General features: G+C 40.4%; 1 protein-coding gene across 1 annotated transcript in view; it reads left to right on the plus strand.

Annotated features, from left to right (window-relative positions):
• The first annotated feature begins 925 nt into the window (after positions 1-925).
• Positions 926-23,765, plus strand: part of Ryr3 (ryanodine receptor 3) — a 465,461-nt gene continuing 442,621 nt past the window's right edge. The window contains 2 exon segments of the mRNA XM_035447052.1: positions 926-1,313; positions 2,805-2,865. Of these exon segments, the coding sequence (XP_035302943.1) occupies positions 926-1,313; positions 2,805-2,865 (449 nt within the window).

The following is a 23,765-nucleotide window of genomic DNA, read 5'->3' on the forward strand; positions in this document are numbered from 1 at the left end:
GGGGTAATTTTCACTCCTAGAAGAAGAGCTATAGGCAATTGATGATGATGATGGGGTGTGTGTGTGTGGGGGGGTAAAGACCAAGAAGGCATGAATTTGAGAATGAGAACGAGAAACACAGGAGAAATTTGAGGAAGGAGAGAAAAATAGGTAATGATATACATATATTACTCATATATGAACTACTAAGAAAAACTGAATTTCAAAAACAAAAACCAAGTGGGCTCTGTGGCACAATGGATAGTACATTGGATTCAAAGTTTGCCAGTCTGAGTCTCGCCAGAGTCGATGGTGTTTTCTCAAAGGATCCAAGTGTCTCTTCTGAGATCTAGAACTACTTGGGATAAACTCTAAGTACATTCTTAATGCTTTGTCTGAAAATAAGGTAGTTTTAATGGTTAAATGTTAAACATGATTGCAAATTCTGCAATTCCTTATTTAAGTACAGGATGAATTTTAAATACATAGAAATACATAACACAAAGCCCAATACAAAGTAAAAATAAATAAATAAATAAAAAGACAAAACAAAAACCAAACCAAAACACCAAAGGCAGTCATTTTACCTATTGCTTGACAGAGTAACTGTAGCTAACAATGGTGTATTGTGTATTTAAAATTTTCTAAGAAGCTATTATGTTTGATATTCTTACTATACTGAAAGACCCGTGAAGAGGTACTTTCGTAGAAGGAGACCCGCACCCAGGAATCAGCGAGTCCACGAACTTGGATGCAAAAAGCAAGAGGCTTTATTAGTGGCACGGGTACCCGGGGACTTAGCTTCTGTTAGGCCAAGCCCCGAGCCCCAGAAGGAAGGGTCCTTATATAGGAGAAAAAGCACAGTACAGAAGCGAAAGCATCAAATCAGCATTTTCTCAAGGTCTAGTAGTCAGGCGAAACGGCCTTTATCTTCTGCCACGTCCAGATGGCTGACCTTGGGTCAGAGCGTTCCCCATCAGGCGGGGGCGCGGGGGCGCGGTGCCAGGCGGGCGTGCCGGGGACGCGAGCCCCGCCGGGGGTGAACTGGCTGGGGGGAAGTCGGCGGCTGGGTGTGCGGCGGCGGGGGAAGTGGAGGCTGGCGGGGGTCTTTCAAGGGGTGCCCCCCAACATCTGCAATCGCAGCTGCAGCAGGGACAGCGGGATGAAGGGGAAGCAGGGCGGCGGGAGCGCCCCGGCGGCTCCTCGGCCCTGTGTCCTTGGCCTTGGAGGCGGCTCCCCGCTCGCAGCTCCCAGACAAGCAGCATCGCTGCTCTGCCTCTTCCAGCTCAAGTTCCCCTTCCAAGCGCCGCCCGCGCTGCACTCTCCAGCCCCTGGCCGCACCCTGGCCCTGCCCTGCTCAGTCCCCGCCACGCTGCCCTCGGTCAACTGCTCCGGACTCCTACCCTACCCTGGGCGGACCTTCTGGCTCAGCAGCCGCTGCGCACAGGGACGATCGGCCGGGTTACTTCCCCCCAGAAGCCGGGGGCCCGGGCGGCCCAGGGCTTGAGCCCGGGTGATGTCCCCTGCCCAGCATGCGCGCAGCGCCCCGTTTCCTCCTCGGCCAACTCTCCTCCCGCCCCCATCCTTCCCAGCCCATCCCGCCTGGTCCAGAGAGAATACCCAGCACCGGCACAGGCGGGGAAGACAGAGGGGCAGCGGGCAGGGGGCATGCAGAAGCATTCCGAGCGGGTCTTTCAATACGGTGAATTAAATAATGATATAAATAGTAATAAATGAGGCAGAAGAAAATTTTGGTTATGTCTATGGCTTTGATGGTGGTGAGTAGTTTTATTGGTATATAATTAATTCAAAATCATTAACTTGCATACATTAAATATGTAAAGATTTTTACAAACCAGCTATAACTCAATAAATGTTTTGTAAAATGTTATCTCAGAACATGTATTGTGGGATAATCGATCACACTGTGAACCCCAAGCTTGCATTTGCATTGAGTAAATAAAATTAACCTTGGGTCAGGAGGTTACATTGGCAGCTAGTTTACAGAAAGTAATTACAGAGTACCAGAGAGCATCTGGGAGAGATAGAGACACACAGGAAGTAGTAGGGTGGGGTTTGGAGTGGTGCAGCCTTTTCTGGTTTGGTGAAGCCAAAGCACAGGTCTCCCATGGATGCCAGCAAGAGAGAGGGTTAGGTAGTTGCTAGTCAGCCTCTCTGAGCTTGAAGGATTTCACCCAAGCCTTTGAATCTTGAGTCTTATTCATAATTAGAATGGTAGAGATTTACTTAAAGCTACCTTTAGTGGCAGTGACAGGGCCAGTGTCTGTGACAGCAGAATTCTTGCCAGGCTGCAGCCTGAGCAGCCAGGCTACTGCTAGAGAAGCTGGCTAGTAACTGTGGAGTTGCAGTTGCTGGCTGAGATAGCAGTAGAATTAAGGTGCAGTGACTGTGCCCAAGTTAAAACAACACAGTTTTTTTTTTTTATTAATTTACCAGTATTATTTAACTGGAATACTGGAACAGTGTTTTACATGTGTATCTGCAGTCAAAGGACAATTCAAGTTTGTCCTGAAAGCATTATGAACCCAATTTTAAAATGTGAACCAAATGATCTCAAAACTGTGCTCAGTAACCAATGCCTATAATTAAGATACTAACTCCTTATTAACAGGCACACAGACTGCACATGAACAAAAATTTGGTCAGCTTCTCATAGTTTCTGCATTATCCTCAAGCTTCATTCATAGTAGGTGATTTCCAGATGAGGCCATGGATTAGATACTTAGACAATTGTTTTGTTTATCGACTTTCTACTATTTGTGATCATAGACAGCCCACTTTGTGGTCATGTGTTAATCTGCCAGAGAATTCATATGAACTTAGGCTGCGCTGTGATAAGGAAATACTGGAGAAGGAGCCTACTATGTAAGTGACTTAGAAAAGTAAGAAGACTTGATAGCATGTACCAGACAGAACCATAAGACTCATGGGAGTGTGGAGTCTGGAGACTTGATAGATGGCTTTAACTATTCAAAATACAAGTGAATTTTGTTACAGATAAGAATCTTGCTGTACATGGCTCAAATGTGCAACTGTGAGACCAATCAATATAAAGTGAATTGTCGTGACCCAGCATGTCTCAGCCTTAGACCATGAGGTTCTACCTGAGTGGGGGTGTGTGGACCTGGAAGCTTCGAGCAACCCAATGGAGATAAAGACCAAACACAGGCATCTTGTCATCTTCAGAGAGCTCTAAGTTCCAAGTTGTGGAACTAGAGTCATTTCTTTATTAGCCATCTTTTCTGGTGTCTCTTAACCATCCTGCTAATACTACAAGGCAACCATTTCTCTCTTTGTCTTCTCACTGCTCTGGCCGCTTGCCCCTCACCCTAACCTTACATCTTCAAGTTACTCACATACCTCTCATCTCCCTGCCCAGGTGCAGGCCTATACAGATGCTTAGGTGCATAGATATGCAAATAAGGAGGCATATTATCCTGAGGCCATGGTAAACAAAAGTGTCCCTGCTGACATTAACAATACAATAGTGGGCCCTTAAGTTTCCTGGCCCCACCACTGTTTATGGTGGCTAGAACCTGGGACCTGATATTCTGTCCCCCACAGTGAATGAAATGGATTTGAGTCCAACTAGTGAAGCACTTTCTAAAATCTAAGATGGAATGGAATATTACAAAGGGAATAAGTATCCCATTTCTGCAGGGATGCAAGGATGGCTCAGTGACACCGAGTGTGTCTGTTATCACTGTAACCAGTCTAGCACTGAGTCTAGCATTGTATCAGTTCACTTATTTAACGCTACTAAAAGCACAACTGATGATTTAGGAACTATAAAAACTGAATAACAAAATACTGTTTTAATTTCTGATAGTAAATTACTCTCAGTAGCCAGAGGCTGTGATAATGCCTGGTGGCTGTGTCATTAAGTCAGAAATCATGAAGTTTATTACCAGATGTTAAATGCCATCACATTATGTTTCTGAAAAATATATTCAATAGCTATGAAGGAAATAAACAACCCCCCAATACTTGTAAAGATCTCATCTCCATTCTCTTACTTCTTCCCTCTTCTTTTCTCTACCTCTCCACTCTGTCCTTTTTATGCCTAAATAAGTGGATTCATCATCATCATCATCATCATCATCATCATCATCATCATCATCACTTATTGTTTGATCAAGTTCTCACTGCCTAGAATTCACTATGTAGACCATGCTGGCCTTGGACTTACAGAGAACCACCTGCCTCTACCTCCCTAGTGTGGACATGCAGCACCATATCCGACAGTTTCCAGGATATTTTCTTGTTTTTATAGAGTTGGTTGGGTGTAAATGATGGGTAAGTTAGACTGAATTAATGGAAGCATCAACAAGGACACATACACACAGACCAAATTCACAGTGGACAAAAGATAGAACCCAAGGCAAGAATCCTGTGTAGGCTTTGTCTAGGACAATTTATAAATGACACTCTTAGTGCCTGGACATTGGGATTCCTAGAAAATGAGTTATTTGGAAATTATACCTGATTTTAAAATCTGAGAAAAGAGTAATGTTGTCTCTACTATATAAATATAACAATAGAGGTGGCATATTCTGAGCTGCTTCCATCTCTCTGGACATGTCTCCTTGGAGGTGCTGGCTGAGGTGGTGACATGACATTCTTCTCAGTTCACAGATTCTCTGTATTACAAGGGACCCCTCAGGTTTGCAGTCCAGCCTTGTTCCTTATATGGTCTAATCACCACCCCCTTTAGAAAAATCAGTGTAGCTACTAATTCACAGAAAAACATAAGGACTTAGAATAAAGAATAAAAATGCCTATTGAGTTTGAATTGCCTTAGCTTGTCCAAATATATGACACTAGACTTGATTCTGAATCCTATCTGAGTTTTTCAGTTTGAGAGTGTTTTGTTTCCCCCATTAGACTATTTCTCTGTCCTGGGGCCCATATCACTACTTCATGTAGTATCTGCACGTTTGTTGACTTGTTGAGAATACAGGGTTCAGCCTTCAGTCCTTCCACACTGACCTGTGTGTCCCACATTTAATGTTGGATTTTTTGGGGGGATCTTCCCAAGGTCTTTCTTAGACCACAGGAAAGTGGTGGGATGGATTGACAGACTTACTGGTTTCTCATGGGCAAAATTCTATTAGGTGGTGATATTCAGCACAAAGTGAGGGGTTGGAAAGGCAGCTCAGACAGTAAAGTACTTGTTTCAGGAGCATGAAAGCCTCAGTTTGACTGCAAAATCCATGTTTAAAACAGTAAACAAAAACCCAGGTGTGATGGTGTGCATTTAAAATTCTAGCTCTGGGGAGGCAGCTGTATGGGTCTAAGTGGCTAGCTGTTGAGCTATCCTAGGCTGCTGTTTGGTGAGTTCCAAGACAGTGAGAGATACTGTGTCAAAAGCAAAGCACCTAATGAACAATGCTCAAGGTTACCCTCTGTCTTCCACACACACACACACACACACACACACACACACACACACACACACACACACACACACACACACACACACACACACACACACACACAGAGAGAGAGAGAGAGAGAGAGAGAGAGAGAGAGAGAGAGAGAGACAGAGAGACAGAGAGACAGAGAGACAGAGAGAGCACTGTGTTGGGTAAGATAGATTGCTCCAGGACTCCAGTGAGCATTCTCCTTCTGGTGAATTTTTGGGAACCTCCTTACCTACTGTGTCCCAGAACATCCCTTACCTCTGTTCACAGAGCCAGAAATGAAAGAAACTTCTTCCATGAAGTCGGTTCTAGTGCTCTGAGGTCTGTGAAACAAGCCTCCTGGCCCCCATAGTAAATTCTGGAAGATGAGAAGGTGGTGGATCCACCTCAAAACTCCAGGGTAATTTTGTCATCCTCAGGGACACTGCTCAAGATGTGGGAGAGGCCCTGCACTCTAATACCCATATTACCAGAAAAGCTTAGCTTGTCTGCTTAATTACAACATGGACTGCTGAAAACCAGGTAGAACTTAACATATTTGAACTATATAATGCCACTTGATATTGACAATGCCTCCATAAACTTTCTGTTTTCAGAAAAGGAAACTGAATCAACAGAGCATTCTATTACTTGCTGAGTCACACACCCAGAAGGTATCATAGCCATACAGGCTGACTTGAGGGCCAGGTCCTGACCACTGTGCTCTGTTATCCCAGGATAGCCCTTGCTAGGACTTCAAGGACTTGTATTTGCTGCTCTGTGTCTGGTCACTTTCCAGTCCTCAGGTGGCCTTGGTCCTCTTTTTGTTTCTTGAGAATGTTCCTTAAGAATTCTCGGCTTACCTCTCATGCTGCCTCCATCATGAAACTCATCTTTCTCCCTCCATCCAGGATAATTTTTCTACCCCCATGCTCTAGGACTATTTTTATCAAAGGATCCTGTCAATTACCTTTGTGGAGCTCATTCTCTCCCCCTATTTTCCTCACCCTTTCATTCTCTGTCATATTTATGTACCATTTATAATCATTTACCCTTCTAATTTATCATCTGCTGCCCAAGTCCTCCCATTCTCAAGTCTTTCCCTGCCCTGTTTATTTTTCTTAGCTCTGGATCCACAACACAACACCTCTAACACAGCTTGAACTGAACTATTTTTGAATGTATAAATAAATAAATGAAGAGATGTTTGTTTGTACCTTTCCTTCAGTAGCTGTCACATCATGCCTTATGTTTTAGTTCTTTGCAAAACATTTCTCTGAGGCTTGATCATAAACCTTGTGGAATCTAAGGTTTATACCATAGACAGTATTTTATTTATCATAGAGTCTATCCTTTGCTTCATATAGCTTGCTTATTACTTAGAGAGCATGCCCCAGTATATGCTGGCTCAATGGAATTGAAGGGGCCTCATGAACTTTAAGCCATCACACTGCCACTTATTTGAATGTTACTGTGTTGCTAACAAGTGTTTGAAAATGATTCTCTTTCCTCCTGTAGGAGTCTTGATACCATGGCAACCACATTGGTTTGATTTTGGAAGCATATCTCAGAACTGAAGGCTTTTCCATCTACCTGCTGCTATAACAACCAAGAGCTTGGATAACCCCCTCCCCTCAAAAAAGGCTATTGTTTCCATCTGAACAGATTTAAGGAGGTATAGCCCTTCATCCCAATGCTCTCTAACATGGTTTCTACCTTTACTACCTACCTCCACTTCACCCAGTTCCTGATGGTTATTTTGAGATCTGAAATCATGATGTCATCGACTCAGCTGCAATCACTCCTTTGTTACTCCCTCCCATGGGTTCAGTTCTCTGAAGTCCAGAATGCCAGGAGCAGACATGCTGACCAGACATTGTAGCCAGTTGTGCTGTTCACATAGACAGCATCTAATCCTGGCCATGGCTGGTCACTAAAATGCTGAACCTGTGCTTGCTATGGGTCTCATCCTTCATGCAAGTGATCACTGCCCCAGGTAAAATGAATTTATTGGGCATGGAATATGTTCCCTGGTTTTCATTTTACAGTTAGGCATTTTATGGGAAATGTCATGCCACAATGCTGGCAGCTCTGATGCAAGAAGAACAAGGCTGTGAGCCAAGCAGATAACGTCAAACAAGGCATCTGAAGAAGTAAAACAGGACCAAAGCCAGCATCAAAGCTGTGATGGGTTCATGGCAACATTAGGCAAACAGGGAAGACAGATATAAGACACTAGAAATGAAGATAATTCATAGATACAGCACGTGCTATTAGAGATGGGGACTTTTCCATAGAATCTTTATTTTGGGGGTGATAAAAATCCTCCAACATGGATGCCATAAGTCAATAATTTTGGCCCATTTTGGCCCTGGATGGACCCCCAGGTTGAAGAAGAGTTATTGGAATATAGATGGTGGGCAGCAAATACTTGGTGAATGAATAGATGCAGGAAAGAGATTTTAATTTAGTATTTATTTGGTAGCAAATTTAGCAAAAACATTCACAGTGGCACCTAGCAGGGGAATCCTGTCTTTTTTTTCTGGGAACCAACTATTGATTTTTCCACCTTCCAACACAAGGCTGGAAGGACTGCAGCTTCCAAACTCTTGCTCACAAGAAGCAGCTCCTAGATTCTAGACTGTTGCTGACTGCAGTGCCTCCTGTCAGATACACTTTTGGAGAGAGAGTGAGCTGAGCCAGCCAATGTTGACTAGCTCTGCAGGAACTCTCAGGCATTATCCAGTTTAACATTCAGCTAGGATCTGAAGGCCCAGAGGGCTTCATTCTAAGCTGCTTACTCCAGCTAACTGGGCATTTGCTTTCATGAAGCTGGTCCGTAAATGATGCCTGTGGGACCTTAAACTTCTTGATACTCACTGCGCATGTGCCAGGCACCGTGCTAGGTGCTCTTCATGAGTCAATTGGTCAATTGGTCATTACAGCAGTACAGTGAAAGAGATACTATCAATATTCCCAACTTTAAGATGAAACTTTGGCTTTGGTAGTGTCACTGCTTAGCCCATGAAACTTTAATACCTCATTTCCAATCTCTATGCCTGCTTCAAAGCCTTTAGAATTTTAATGTAGTGCACAACAGTACACTAGCACTGCTTACTGGTTCATGTTTTCCTGGGTGCCTTATTTTGGATTATTGACTGAATACCTTCCCAGGCTCCTTGGTGCCCTATTTCCATTTCTACTGTCAGTGTACTCAGTGAATGCTCAATTCATTTCGAGTTAGTTACCCAGTAATCATGCAGGTACCTTCTTCTTTGTTGTAAGATTTGGTTCTCCTACCAAAATAGCTGCCATCTTTATTCATCAAATCAGCTGTGCCTGCTTGCTAGTATCAATCAGGATGGAACCTGTGGACTATAGGCATTCTCTCAAAGAAGGATAAGAAGTGGGTGGTAGTTGTAGCCTCACCTGAGTATCCAGTCATTCCTCCCAGCCATTTGTATGCAGTTTTTCCCTAATCACTCACATGGCCTCATGTCTGGGTAGGGGGATAATGTATGCAGGCTGATATAATCTAACAGAAAGGGGCTCCATCTACAGAAAAAGAAATCCATTGTTTGTTCTGGGTGTAGACTTTGTGGTGCAGTGCCTTTGGCTTCACCCATGCTCTTGCCAGTAACCCCTTACCTGTGCCTATAAGTAAGAGCCTAACAAATTCTTCAGTGCCCCAGGGTAAACATTGGTGGAATAGAACTTAATTGAATGTGTTTAGTTATTAGGACCTTATGAAGAGGGGGTAAATGTTGTTTATACCTCTCCAGTGCTTTCCCTCACTGCCTTCTCCCATTCAAGGGATTCTCACAACACCTTTCTTTTCGCTTGAATTTACCAATAAGTATCTGTATGTATGTCCCTGCCCTTGCCCAGTGAATCTTAGCTTCTGCCTCTCCTTTAGGACTCTATCTCCATGTGTGACTGCTAGAGTTTTTTTTCTTATTGCTACTTTCCTTTAAAAAAAACCATGACTATATATACACAAGGGGAAATGATAATGTCATAGATTTACTTCTAGGTCACCTATCAAATCACGAACTACTGTGATGAAGATTTCTCTATTTGTAAAATGGGATAAACCCTACTTCAAAGGGTTATTGCAAGGTTCAAATGAAATAGTATATGAAAAAGGTCTGACATGATAAATGATAAACCCATGTTTAAGAAAAATCAGGAATGGTGGGTGATAGCCCCATGCATTCTTTTGTATTTCTAGGCATTTTCCAATATTGTAACAATATTTACTTTGGTTTTTGTGGGTTTTGTTTGTTTGCCTATAGCAATTTTCCAAGTGATGACTTGACTTTCATATTCTGGTATATTTCAAACTGTATACAATATCAGAAAAAAAGGCATAATATTTTGCTTACTCCAGTTCAACAGCAGGCAAATTTGGATGCCTTCAAATTGCCCCACAGTGATTGACTTGAGGGTTATGGGAGGAAGCAGCTGTGAATGACAAGTTGGAGCTCTCTGTCTCACTTGTCTTGGTTACTGTACTTACAGAGTGAGGCAGACAGAACTGGGCTCTTGACTTCTTCAAAACAGTATGGCTCATCACTGTTATCTTTGGGCATTATGTTAGCAATGATGGGTCCACTTCTTTAGAGCATCCTAATAGACTAATTTATAAGCAGCTTTAATGGCATATGCGGCTGAAAACACATCATTTCCTTAAACAATAGCCAAGAGTTCTGACACTATAACCTTCCAACTACAAATCCTTGTCTCAGGGGATGAAGCCAACAACCATTTCACAACAAGGAATGTGATCTTATGGTGTCTGCTTCTGCGTTGGAGAACAGAGTGTGTAAGACCTGACTCATGCCTTTCCCCAGTGGCTGCCAACATTTACAGCATTTTGTAAAAATATATGATGAACAAAATGGGAAGTAAAAAAAAAAATAATGTGCCATGGTAAGAATAGAGAGTAAGAGTCAAAAAAACCACAAAAAGCAAATGAGATGCACAAGTTTTGGTGAATTTGTTGAGACTATGGAAAAGTTGCAAAATTTCTCCAAGCCCCAGTTTCTGTCCTATAAAATGGGGGCATACCTACAATAAGGGATTGTACTAAAATTTTTATAATATATATAAAAAGTATTTAGACTGCTGCTTTTGGTGTAGGGTTAAAAATTACACGGTAATTACTGGTATTGCTGTTGCCAAGTTTTCAGTAGTTGGGGAGAAGAGGTGGTGATTTTTCTAGTGAGGCCGGTCTTCTGGTATAGGTTCATCCTATGAGATGGCAAGAGACTGGAGAAAGACCTGAAACTGCTTAAGAGAAGAAAATCAGCCAGATAAGCATGGGCAAGAGTACATGCACCCACACACCAACACATCACATCATGTCATGTCACATGTAGAACATTTCTGCCAACATGGAAAAGTCCTTTCTGTCCCCTTCCTGCCCTGGAGAAAGTTCATTCTGATTTCCAACAGTACAGTTTTATCGGGTTGGGCACTTTATACAGATAGTCATACCTTGTAGACTTCTGTTCATCAAGATTCTTTCATTCAGGATCAGGTTTTTAAATCTTTTTGTCATTTTGTGGGTTTAGGGGTGTGCACATGCCATGACGCATGTGTGTGGATCTCAAAGGACAACTTGCAGGTGTCTGTTCTCTCCTTTCACAATGTGGGCTCCAAGTTGTCAGACTTGACAGCAAAGTCCTTTACCTGCTGAGCCATCTCACCAGCCCCAGACACCTGCTCATAAGATCATCCATGCCATTGGATGTGTTCATTGTTTTTTCTTCCTACTATTGAGTTCTATTTTTATATGGTATTTATCTGTTCACCTCTGGTGGACTTTTGGATTTCTAGTTTGTGACTGTCATGAATAAGGATACTCTAGACGTTCACGTGTAAGTCTTTGTGAGTGTGTTTCATTTCTCACAGGATAGCCTTCAAAAGTACCTTAAATTAAGGCACGAGAGAAAGCCTTTGTATCTATAATCTGACTAGTTACTGAATGTGATCTGTCTTGGATAAATCAGATGTCCTTTGAGGAGAGAAATGTTTGGAGACAGAATTTCAGAGGTGGGACACCGAAGCCACTGCCTGCAGATGGGGTAATGAGGGTCTGGTTCTCAAATTTATTATTACAAATAAAGTGAGTTAGCTGTGGAAGTTCATTTTGTGCATAAAGACCCTCAACTGCAGCGCCTGTTGTTAAAAGACTTGCCTTTCCCTATTGAATTCCTGGGAACTTTTGCCGAAAATCAATTTGCCACATATGCGTGGGCCTATTTTTGGCTCTATTTTATTCCATTGATTTATTTATCCTCGCGTGAAGCAGTTTTGAACAAAATCTGGCAGAAACAATATAACCCCTTGTGGCGGGGAAGGTGATTTTCCAGCTTCAGGGATAGAGGAAAGTAGCATATAGCTAGCTTGCGGTTAATTTTAGAGGCATACAGTAATGGCACCTAATAGTTAAAGCCTGAGGTAGATTGGATGGCATATGCTCAGAATCAGTAAGGCCATGCTTACAGACCAATCCCGAAATCTCAGTGGTTTACCCAAATATATGTTTACTAGTTACTAACAGCACACTTAATATAGATGTATTCTCTAAGCAATGACTCAATTAACATAGCTGGTTCTATCTTACGTGTATGCCATCTAGATATGTATAAGAGAAAGAAGCTTAAGTACTTGTTCAAGTGTCTGGCCAGGACATGCCCATATTAATGTCCCTTGCCTATCCATTGTCCCATCACATAACTACAGGGTTGGGGAATAATAGTCTCTGACAAACCTAAGTGTTGTCCTTGACACAGCTGAGCTCAGGAAGAATCCTAACAGGGGCAGTCAGCATTTGAGTACTTCAACATGGAAGCGTTGAAGCCCAGTGTTGGGTGTGTGGGCTCTAGAGCTACATTGCTGCAGGCTCAACCATTACTCCTTCTTCCCACAGAGGTGACCTCGGGCATGCACATCTTTATCTGTCGTACACAAAGGAGAAATCCATTTTTCTTAAGTTCTTGTGAGAACTGAATTGGGGAAAATGCAGCCTTTAGGATAATGCTTGTCATAGAATAAACATGTAATGTTTCTGTTACTCATGGCAAAGTCTGTAGGCACTGATGTGTGGGAGCCAGCCCAGTCAGACTTCCCTCCACTCTAGTTGGCACCTTCTTCCCAGCCCCTTGGAGTACTTGGAAGGGAACAAAACATCAGAATTAAAATGGCTCATTCTCCTTACTGCCTGTCTCTGAGCTTGCACTGTTTTAAACTCTGCCATGTTTTCCAGGAGAAGCACTGACAGGTGATCAGAGTCCTTACAATGCAGAAATAGTTCCTCGTGCCTTAGCACTGAGGGTTGGAGGAATTCTGAGGTGTTCTCTTCATATTTGACAGAGGCTAATATGATTAGTGATAAGCTGCTTTCCAAGAACATACAACAAAAAATGGGTTAGTTAAATCAACAAACAAGGGCAGTGGGAATTGTATGTTTCCATATGGGATCAGCCAAAAAGGTGCCTGGGTGTTTCACACATTATTAACAGGTTCAGAAAGGAGACCAAATTATGTTCTAATATTAAACTTAATCCAAGTGTGAGCCTACATAAGTTACTGAAAAGTTCTCTTTTCGTTATTATAAGTCCCTGGAATGAAACTATTTCACATCTCTGGTGTCTACCTGTCCACACTCACAGAAAAAGTGTGTCAAGAGATATTTCCCAGGAACAAACAATTAGTATACTGCTTTGTAATCACAGACATCGGAAAACTCTGTTTTCAAGAATTTGAGAGGTTTCACATGTAATGTTTAGACACAAGCCTTGAAGTGACCTGTGGTTCTTAGTGGACAAGTTGTATGAATGTTCTTCATTATACTCCAAGCAGGGTGGGGGGTGATGAGTGGCTATGTTGGGGGTAGGGAGAGAATGTGACTGGGCATCACAGTGTTTAATGTTGTGGTTTAATGTATCAGGAAGAGAAGCTTTTTGTCATTGTTGTCTTAGCAGAGTCCCCACATTAACTCCAGATAGCCTCACATTTTGGATCTCAGTTTGCTGTTTAGCCAACTGGAAGCCAGTAATGGGATTCACAGATCAAGAAAAATGGAGGTGAAGCTGAGTCAGTGAACTCTGCTCTGAGTTCTTTCTCAGTGACTTCTGTCCATGAAGACCTTCTGTAAACAGGCTCCCAGGGTCCTGCGCTAACAAAGGGGACTTACCGCAGACCTGTTCTTAGAGGTGGGAAGTAGGATCGGGGAAGGGAATGGTTAAGTAAATGCTTATTACTCGCTCCAGAGAAACCCTTACAACATTCTATTTTAAGGCATTTTCTGGCAGGGGCATTTATCTTTGAGTGACTTCTAAAGTTCTTTTAGCCATGGGAAGGCTGAACTGGTGATGGCTGAGTGATTAGCTACTAGGGTGCTAAGCACTGTAAAAATTTTTGAGGGAGAAGGCTAAATATAGAAAATTCCACAAGCAGTACTTATTGTCAGAATGCCATAGGATATGGCTCACATTACTTGGGCTTCATTCACCTTCTAAATATAGTTAGTCATATTTACCCATATTACCAAGCCGTACCCTAGGTGATGTCTTTCAGCTGGTAGGGTATTCCTCTGACATGTGGAGCATTCTTTTGAAGCCCATGAAGCAGCACACATACACTTAAGCCTAGTCATATATAAAGTCCCAGAGAATGTGTCTAGCTTTTAAAACTTCCTTAGTTCTAATAGTCTTGGCCACTATCATGACAAAGAGCTGTTGTGGCCCAATATTTAGCAAGGTCAGCATTTTTGAGAAGTTTATTTGTGGCATATACATTTTGTGCTATTCAGCGATGATTTTTTTTAACTTTTATTCTTCTCTTATACATTACATCCCATTACATTCTGACCACAGTTTCCCTATTCTCTCCTCTTCCCTACCCCCATGAACTCCTCCTCTGTTTCCCTTAAAAAAAGGTAGGGGGAGGCAGGTCTCTGAGGGATATCCACTGAATATGTCTTAGCAAGATGCAATAAGACTGGGCACAAACCGTCATATCATGACTGGATGTGGCAACCCAGTAGGAGGAAAAGGATCCCAAGTGCAGGCAAAAGAGTCAGAGACATTCCCTATTCCCATTATTGGGAGTCTCACAAGAACATCAAGCTACACAACCATAAGGTATATGCAGATGACCTAACTCAGACCCATGTAAGCTCTGAGATTGTTTCAGTCTCCTTGAAAACCTTGTTAGTTGATGCTGTGGCCCATGTTCTTATGGTATCCTTGACTCTTGCTCCTATGAGCCTTCCTATCCCTCTTCTGCAGGGTTCCCCTGCCTCTGCCTAGTGTTTGGCTGTGGGTCTCTGAATCTACTACCATAAGTTGCTAGATGACACCCCTTTGATGACAATTGGGTTAGGCACTGATCTGTGAATATAGCAGAGTATCATTAGGGATTATTTCATTGATTTTTTTCTCAGTTGTGTTTGTTTTTTTCATGGGTCTCTGGGATGTCTTGCCTCTAGTTCATAGCCATCAAGGCAGTGTCAAGTGTGGGCTTCCTCATGTGTTGTGGGCCACAAGTTGGACCATTCATAACTTGACTACTCCCACAGTTTTGTGCCACCATTGTCCTAGCATGTGTTGCAGGCAGGACAATTTATGGGTCGAAGTTTTGTAGCTGGCTTGATATCCCAGTCCACTGTTAGGAGCCTTGCCTGGTTATAGAAGATGGCAAATTTGGGTTCCGTATCCCCATTACTAGGAGATTTCACTAGGGTCACTCTCTTAGATTCCAGGGAGTTTCCACTGAGCTAGGTTTCCACATTGCTCTCCAAATGGTTCCCAAATCCAGCTGTTTCTCCCAGTACTTTCCCAGTACTGATTCCTCCTATTCTCATCCCCACCTGCCCCCAACATAAAATATATACTATTTTCCCTTCCCAGTGAGATTCATGGATCCCCCTGCCCTATTTTGAGCCTTTTTGTTACTTAGCCCCTCTTGGGATTGTGGCATGACTGTCTTTTTGTTCCTTACATAACAGCTAATGCCCAGTTATAAGTGAGTACATACCATGTTTGTCTTTCTGGTCTGGCTTACCTCACTCAGGATGATCTTTTCTAGTTCCATCCATTTGCCTGCAATTTCATGATGTTGTTTTTAACAGCTGAGTAATACTCAATTGTGTAACTGTACCACATTTTAAAAATCTATTCTTCAGTTAAGGGACATCTAGGTTGTTTCCAGTTTCTGGCTATCATGAATGAAGTGGCTAAGAATATGGTTGAGCAAGTGTCCTTGGGTATATGCCCAAGAGTGGTACATCTGAGCCTTGAGATAGATTGATTCCCAACTTTCTGAGGAACTGCCATATTGATTTCTATTGTGAGTGTAGTAGTTTGCACTCTCCACCGCAGTGGAGGAGTGTTTCTTTTTCTCTACAACCTTGCCAGCATTAGCTTTCACTTGTGTTTTTGTTCTTAACTATACTGACAAGTGTAAGATGGAATCTCAAGGTAGTTTCCCTGATGGCTGTTCTTTAAGTGTTTCTCAGCCAATTCCTCAGTTGAAAATTCTCTGTTTAGATCTGCACCCCATATTTTAATTAGATTATTTAGTTTATTGATGTCCGATTTCTTGAGTTATTTACATATTTTGGATATTAGCCTTCTGTCAATATGGGGTTGGTGAAAATCTTTTCCCATTCTGTAGGCTGCCATTTTGTCCTATTTTTGGTATCTTTTGCCTTACAGAAGCTTCTCAGTTTCATGAGTGATTTAGTGATTGTTGTTCTTCGTATCTGTGTGATCAGTGTTCTGTTCAGGAAGTTTTCTCCTTTGGCAATATATTCAAGGCTATTTCCCATTTTTCTTCTATTAGGCTCAGTATATCTGGTTTTATGTTGAGGTATTTGGTATCTATCACCCTGTACAAAACTCAGCTATGATTTTTGTTCATATGGTGTGTAGCTATGCCCTTATTATTGTGTAAGGATCAATGATTGTCTAAGTGTCCATATTTATGCCTTCCACTGAGTAGAATATCTTCTCATAGCTGCACCCTGCAAGCATTCCCAATAAAAGCTCAACAGGAGTTTTCAATACCTGAAGTTATTCCTTTCTTGGCTTGTTGTCATCTCAATCCAATTATCTAGCCTCTTCAATAATAATAATAATAATAATAATAATAATAATAAATCTTTCTTAAGATTATTATCTTAAGATGTTGGAAAAAAGACCATTCCAGAAGTACCCAGGACATGTGTATTACAGCTAAAGATGCAGACCCAGAGCAGGAAAGTGGATTCTCCAGGGCTATACTAGGAATCTGCTTCAGAGGCCCTGGAATGAAAAATCTTGTGAACTCAGGAACTTTTGATTACTGCTGTGTCATCAGAGTCCAGAACAGTGAGTTCTCAAAACACATTTACTGAACTAGTTATTATTTTTTTTAGATATTATAATTACATCATTTCTCCCTACAAGTCGTCTCACATATCCTTCCTTGCTTTCCTTTAAATTAATTTGGCCTCTTTTTTTCCATGAATTGTTATTACATATATATCTCCATATATTTACATGTATATTCCAAAATATATGTATAGACATAGATATATTGTCTGTCAAATGTAAGTCATATGTATGTTTTCAGGGATGACCATTTGGTATTGGGTAACTAATTGGAGTTCTTGTTCCCCATTCAACCTTCTTAACCACCTCTGCAAAGCTCTGCTTTCCTTCACAAGTCTCTATTACCCCCAGCCTGAGGGCTGACATTCTGCTCTCCAGGCATTTGCTAAAGGTTTCATCTTTCTTGACCATTCCACTTTCTGTGAGACTTAGGTCAGTACTATCCTCCTTTGAAATCATTTTCAATGGCTCCAGGTTATGGCAAACCCTTCTCTTTTGACCTCTCTTGCAGCATAAATGGCTGACTTATCACATACTGTCTTTAACTGTGATTTCCTTCCCTGAGCATGTTCTGCTGGTCACCCACTTCACCTTCTGTCTTGTGGATGTTCTGCTCCTTGGTGGTGAGTCCCACAATTCTTCTCTGAGCATCTCCATAATACATCTTAGTTACATTCTTGCCCTCTCATCCATCTCCTATCTTAAATGCTAGGGCCGTGTTATACACAATTATTTCCAGAGCTGGTGAAAACAGTATAACACAGACATCAAAGAGATTTAATAGAGAGACTTCAAAACTATACTAGAATTCAAATACTTTTAAAAGCTGAGTGAGAAATATCCAAAGAATAACAGGGGGCATTGCAATTAGATGTAAATTAGAAGGAACATGTTTTGGAAAATTGCATGTGGAGAAGTGGAGATGAAGTAAATGGTGGAGGCAGCAGCCAGATCATAATGACTTACTTACCGAACTTTGGTACTTAATCATGATTTTATATGCATCAAAGTTTTGTTTCAGAGAGCTAAAAGTAGCATAAATCTTAACAAGAATGCTAATTGAATGTAATTATTTTACACTTGAATACAATGTCAAAGAATGAACTAAATCTGGATATGATGTCCTTTTCATGAATTAGGTAAGAAAACATTTATGTAAGATGATATATATATATATATATATATATATATATATATATATATATATATATAGATCGTGTATGTTTATAAAGCACATATTCACAAGCTATTGTGATGTTTTGGTTCCTAGGGGTCTGAGATGAAAGAAAATGTAGGCTTAGTGAAAATAATTATTCCATTTCAGTGGTGGGATTCATTATATCTATTGTTAGTATTTAAACCTTTAAACTTGTATCTATATTGCCTTGACTTTAAAAATGTCTCACTTATGCTTGGCCCTAAAGGAGACATCTTTATCAGTCCCTCCCACCCCGTCTCTGGTCTCTGCCAAAGGCTTCGAAAACCCTGGGGAAGAAGAGTCAGAAATAATGTTAAGAGATAGGAAGATGGGGAGGACTCTTGTGGAATGGTCATGGCATGGCTATTGCTTTCATGAACTCACAACATCAAGTCAGTCAAAATTCTAGCATGGCTAGGAAGGAGGTCACAGCGCATTACCCCTGGAGAAGAAGTTATTGGCAGTTGGTGGTGACTGGGGATGGGAGAGTCATTTTGTTTGGGACTCCGATCACTCAAATTTTTCTCATTCTCTTGTGGATGGTCATGTATGTGGGCATCACTAACTGGACTCTATGGGTTACTAAGAGAGGTGCGTTGAAGGCCAGGTGGAATGGATAAGATAAATACACATTTTACCAATGTATGACATTTTCAAGTAATAAAAATAATATTTAAAAATTACTTTAAAATGACATGGTGTAGGGAGGGACTAGTTGGAAGAATGAAGAAGTCAGTAAGAGTGGAAGGAGTATGGGAAGGGATACCAGAGGTCATGGTCACGATATGTTATATACAAATAGGAAACTGTTAAACATAGCAAGTAAAAATAAGAGTTCTTTATAACTAGTATTACTTGGCACCCCTGAAAGGGTTTAAGTAAGAAAATAATAGTAATCTCAGTAAAAACATTGGGCAGTGATGAAGAAAAAGAGACAGATGTGCCTCGTGAAGTCAGAAGGTTCAGGTGGTTGCCAGAGACTGTCTAGGATTCTGAGGGTGAGGTGAAGAGCTTATATCATGAGAATCAGGATCAATGAAGTGCAAGTGTGTTATAATTTGAGGACAAAAATAAAGGAAAGAGGGGGCTGGTGCATAGCTGCCACATTTGCATTGTGTGACAACTTGCTGTGAGATGTTGCTTTCCACAATGGGAAAACTCAGTTTGGGAGCTAGAGGAAAGATTGGTGCTAGGTCACATTTGTGTAATTAATATTTTTAAGAGAACTTCTGAGTCTTTTCTTCCAAGAATAGTTGTCTGGATTTCACACCCAATAACATGGGTTAATACCCAGCATTTTTATGAAATCAACAGCAACAGTGCTTTGACTCTAAACCTGCCTTTCAAACCACAGAAGTCCAACTCAGTGCCTAATGTGATCATGGGAGAGACAAATGAAAGCCTGACTTTTGTACATCCTGCCTGCATTTGATAGGGAATAAGTTTTTTTTCCCTGATAAAGAATTACTTGGATATTTTTGTCACAGAAAATGTCTAAGGCACAGTTTTGGGACCAGTGCAAAGATACCCAGACTCCATATCTTCTTTATTGAGGCTTCAGAGAGCAACTGACCTGACTTGAAGTCAAGGAAAGAGTGATTAATTTAATGAATAATGCCAGTCAGAGGCATCAGAATTTTTCTTGAATTATTTGTATAATTTCTGAGATTCTCTGGTAGTAATTTTATTTTTTAAAGAAAAATTGAGTACTACATACCTATTTGTATTGTTGTTTTAACTTTTAGTTGGCAAATGAAACTATATGTACAGAATGACATTTTCCTATAAACTATGGCATCACTAAATATACCCAAACAACATGCTTTATTTACCTTATTTTTACCTTGTTTGCCTTATTTACCTTTATGTTATGAGAACATTAAAGACCCACTATTTTTAAATCATTTTCACTAATATGGTGCATGGTTATTAGCCGCAATTGCTATTCTGTACAGTAGAGCCCTGAACTTAGTGCTTTATCATTCCCCTAGACTACATCTCCGCAGACCTTGACTATGCTTGGTTAGACTAATGGTTTCCCAAAAGTTGACTTCAGTTGGTGTAGAATTTTCAAGGCTTGATCATAAGCACTTAAGAGCACATGAAAAAAAACATGCTTTAAAGCAAAAATAACTCTGGAAAGAGACTAAAATATGGCTGAGAAACCAGGGATCTTAGATGTTCCCAACAAAATACTGAAGAAGAAAATTAAACGTTGTCCTAGGAAACTTGGTGTAGAACCAGTCACTCAGTTCATTTCCTCTTATTCCCTATGTTTTCATCTATATCAAGAGTTATTTATTTTCTCAGCTTGTACAGTACTTGCCATTCCACTCACCAGAAGATGGCTCATCACTAGCTAATAAATGCTTATTGATTACTTCTGGGCCTCTTGGCAGAATGAATTAGAGCCAGGTACTGTCCTTCCATATACAGTGATAATTCTTTGTCTTTTCTTGGAAAAAAAAAGTAGAGAAGTATATTCTCTTTGCTACCAGCAGTGACAATGGCATAATGTCCTGCTAGAACATACACAAGCTCAACTGACTGTTTTCATATGGGTGATGAGAAGTATGATTCAAGCTCCTTTTTCTGTAGTTGCATTGGTTATACAGCAAAGGAACCCGTTTTCGTCATTTGTTGTTTGAGACAGGATTTCACATGTCACAGGCTTACCCACTATATAGCTCAGAATGACCTTGAATTTCTGATTGTCTGGCTTCCTCCTCCTAAGTGCTGGAATACAGATATGTGCTACAACACACACCTGAGTTAGAAGACCATGAAGTTTAAAAACTGAATTCTTTCTTCTGATATTAAAATAATCCAAAACTCCAGAGTGACATTAAATCCTAAATGGTAAAGTGAAATGATTTGATTACTATAGCCAGGAATGCCTTACTTCTACAACAAGGATTCTCATTGAGTCTTTAAACAGTAACACCTCTTTTCCTCCTCCCTAACAATAATAATGCAAACAATACTTCTTCAAAACAATAGAGCACACCTTAAATACAAGTACACAGGACACTGAGGAAAGCCTATCTCCATGAGTTTGAAGCCTTTCTGGTCTACATGGCCAGTTCCAGGCCTCATAGTAAGATCCTATCTTAAAGGAAATATAATTTGTTGATTTAAAATGCTAGAATTATTTTTAGAACTATTTTTTATATTCTGTGTGAATTTGCCTTAAGTTGATAGCATTTTATTCATGGAACCTGGAATTCTTCCTGCCCAGCACCACATTTCTTGTTATCTTTTATGTTTTCCAAGAATATTTGGATTAAGAACTGCTTTCTGAGCAGTTTCTTTAATCCATTGTATGCTTCATTATTTGTAATAATTCAGACCATTTCCACATCCAAAACAATTTGTAAGATGCCAGTGAGACCTCACCTTGATTAAAATGTTTGTATAGTAATCTGTGGTGATAATATGGTAATATTATAATATTACAATGAATTAAAAAACAATTCAAAAAACACTACTATAACCTGGCTCACTCAGAACAACTTGAACCATGGCAATGGTGGAATCCCAGTGTTGTTCCTACAGATCCTGCACCTGTTCCTCTTTTTCAGAGCAATCTTCAATGTTTTAGGTGTACAGATAGATTGCAACTACAACCACAGTGTTGTGCAACCTGCCTCATCTTGCAAATCTCCAGCTTATGAAACAGCAGTCTCCATTTCTGTCTCTCCTTATCCACTCATAACCTCCATTTAGTTTTCTGTTTCTCTAAATTGGATGGAGATAAGTCATTCAAGTGGAATCATAAGGTACCCTTCTTGTTACTAACTCTCTAACTTCCCTCTTTATGATTTCCCAAGGTTCATTCATGTTCTAGCATATGTCAGGATTTTCTTCTTTGAGGTACATACTGACTGTTTTGTGTTGCTTTGGTCTTTTGGCTGTGAATGATGTTTCTATGAACTTGAGTATACAGATACACACTCAGACCCTGCTTTCAATTCTTTGTGTTTATACACACAAGTGGGACAGTTAGAACATATTAGTAGTATTGTTTTCATCTTTCAAAGAACCCCATTCTTTTTCACAGAAGCTGCACTGTTTTGCCTTCTCATCAAGAATGTGTCTGCATTACAGTTCCCAACATTACCATAAATATCAGGTGGATTATGTTGTTGTTCATAGTAGCCATCTTTTTTTTTTTATACAGGGTTTCTCTGTGTAGCTTTGGAAGCTGTCCTGGAACTAGCTCTTGTAGACCAGGTTGTACTCAAACTCACAGAGATCTGCCTGCCTCTGCCTCCCAAGTGCTGGGATTAAAGGCATGTGCATTAAAGGACTAAAGTACAAAATGCTTCCATATGACCTGGACTGAGGATGTGCTCAGTAGTGCTGCTCACATGTAGTATACACAACCCTGACTTTGATGCACAGTATCACAAGATGCGATAAAGTAAAATTAAAAATACTGCTGAAATCTTTAAAATGATGAAGAGTAGAAAATAATTCTGAGGCACTCTCCTACATACCCAGAGTAGGCACATAACAGTGATAGAATGATCTCAGAGGATCAGGAAAAACAGAAGAAGACAAGCATTTTGAGAGAGTTTTAGAAAACTGAAAAGTGAGATTAAAGATCCAGTGTCTAGCACACATAAAACATACTGTACACATTACACAGTGTTTGGATGCACTGCAGCACAGCACTGAACTCCGCAGATATGCACAGTTATGTCAATCCATAAAATAACATACCAACAGAGAAAGCAGTTTGATTCTAAAAGTTCCAAATAAAAAGTGTTATGAGTTTGCTGAAGAATAAACCAACAAAGCTAACCAAACAAACATTAAAAACAGGCTGACCACAAAGGAACAATAGTCATTGCAATAGGGATGTGACATATTAATCGAGTATATGGGAAGTTTTTATATGAATATGACTTTCATGTTTAGATTACTCTGATCAGCAAACTATCAAAGTTGTCTAAGAATATAGAAATTACCAGATATGTTCTAAATAGAATGACAAAGGGAGATTGGAGCTCCAGAAATAATACTTTCAAACACAAAGAGAAATTTGGGAAAATCTTAGGATGACAGCCAGTTTGTACTAACAATTAATCATGACTAAGACAGAATGCCTTGGAAGAGTTATGAAGGAATAAAAGCCAGGTGGGAGAAAAATATTCTACAGATACATCGCTACTTATGAGTTTTTAAATAGTACAGGGAGGTAAGAAGACACATTAAAAGTAAAACAAAGGTCACTAGAAGTTTTAGGAAAAGTAAAATCTATAGTAAGGAAATATGAGTACACTTCACTATCTGATTGTAAGAGTGAACTGAACTCTAGTTATAGATACATGGTTATATCCATGTCTATTTGTAGGAAATGGAAAAAGTAGAATATGAGTTACAAAGAAGATTAATAAAACTCTAAAGTACTAACATGTAAAATCCAGGATTGGGAAATTTCAGTTTAAGGATGTTACTAGCTGAAATGGAATCAGTAGAGAATTTACAAGACATTTAAGTAGGTGCTACTAAAGGACAGTGGCTGTGCTCCTACGGCCAGAGACTGCTCCTTTCCATTATGTTATATCCTAATTATTTGATTTTTAGCAATGGCTATAAGTTATTTTGACTAAAAATTAAGACTCAATAGGCACAAACTCAGATTTAAACCATGTTCCATATACTAAATGATGAAATAGAGTGATCATTTATGATATTTGTGGAGAAGTAGGTAGAATGGCCATGTTCAGTCTGTGAATCATGATGTACAATTTTGTCATAAGTTTACAAAAATAT

Source organism: Cricetulus griseus, chromosome 6 (assembly GCF_003668045.3).
Source record: "Cricetulus griseus strain 17A/GY chromosome 6, alternate assembly CriGri-PICRH-1.0, whole genome shotgun sequence".
NCBI classification, from domain to species: Eukaryota; Metazoa; Chordata; class Mammalia; order Rodentia; family Cricetidae; genus Cricetulus; species Cricetulus griseus.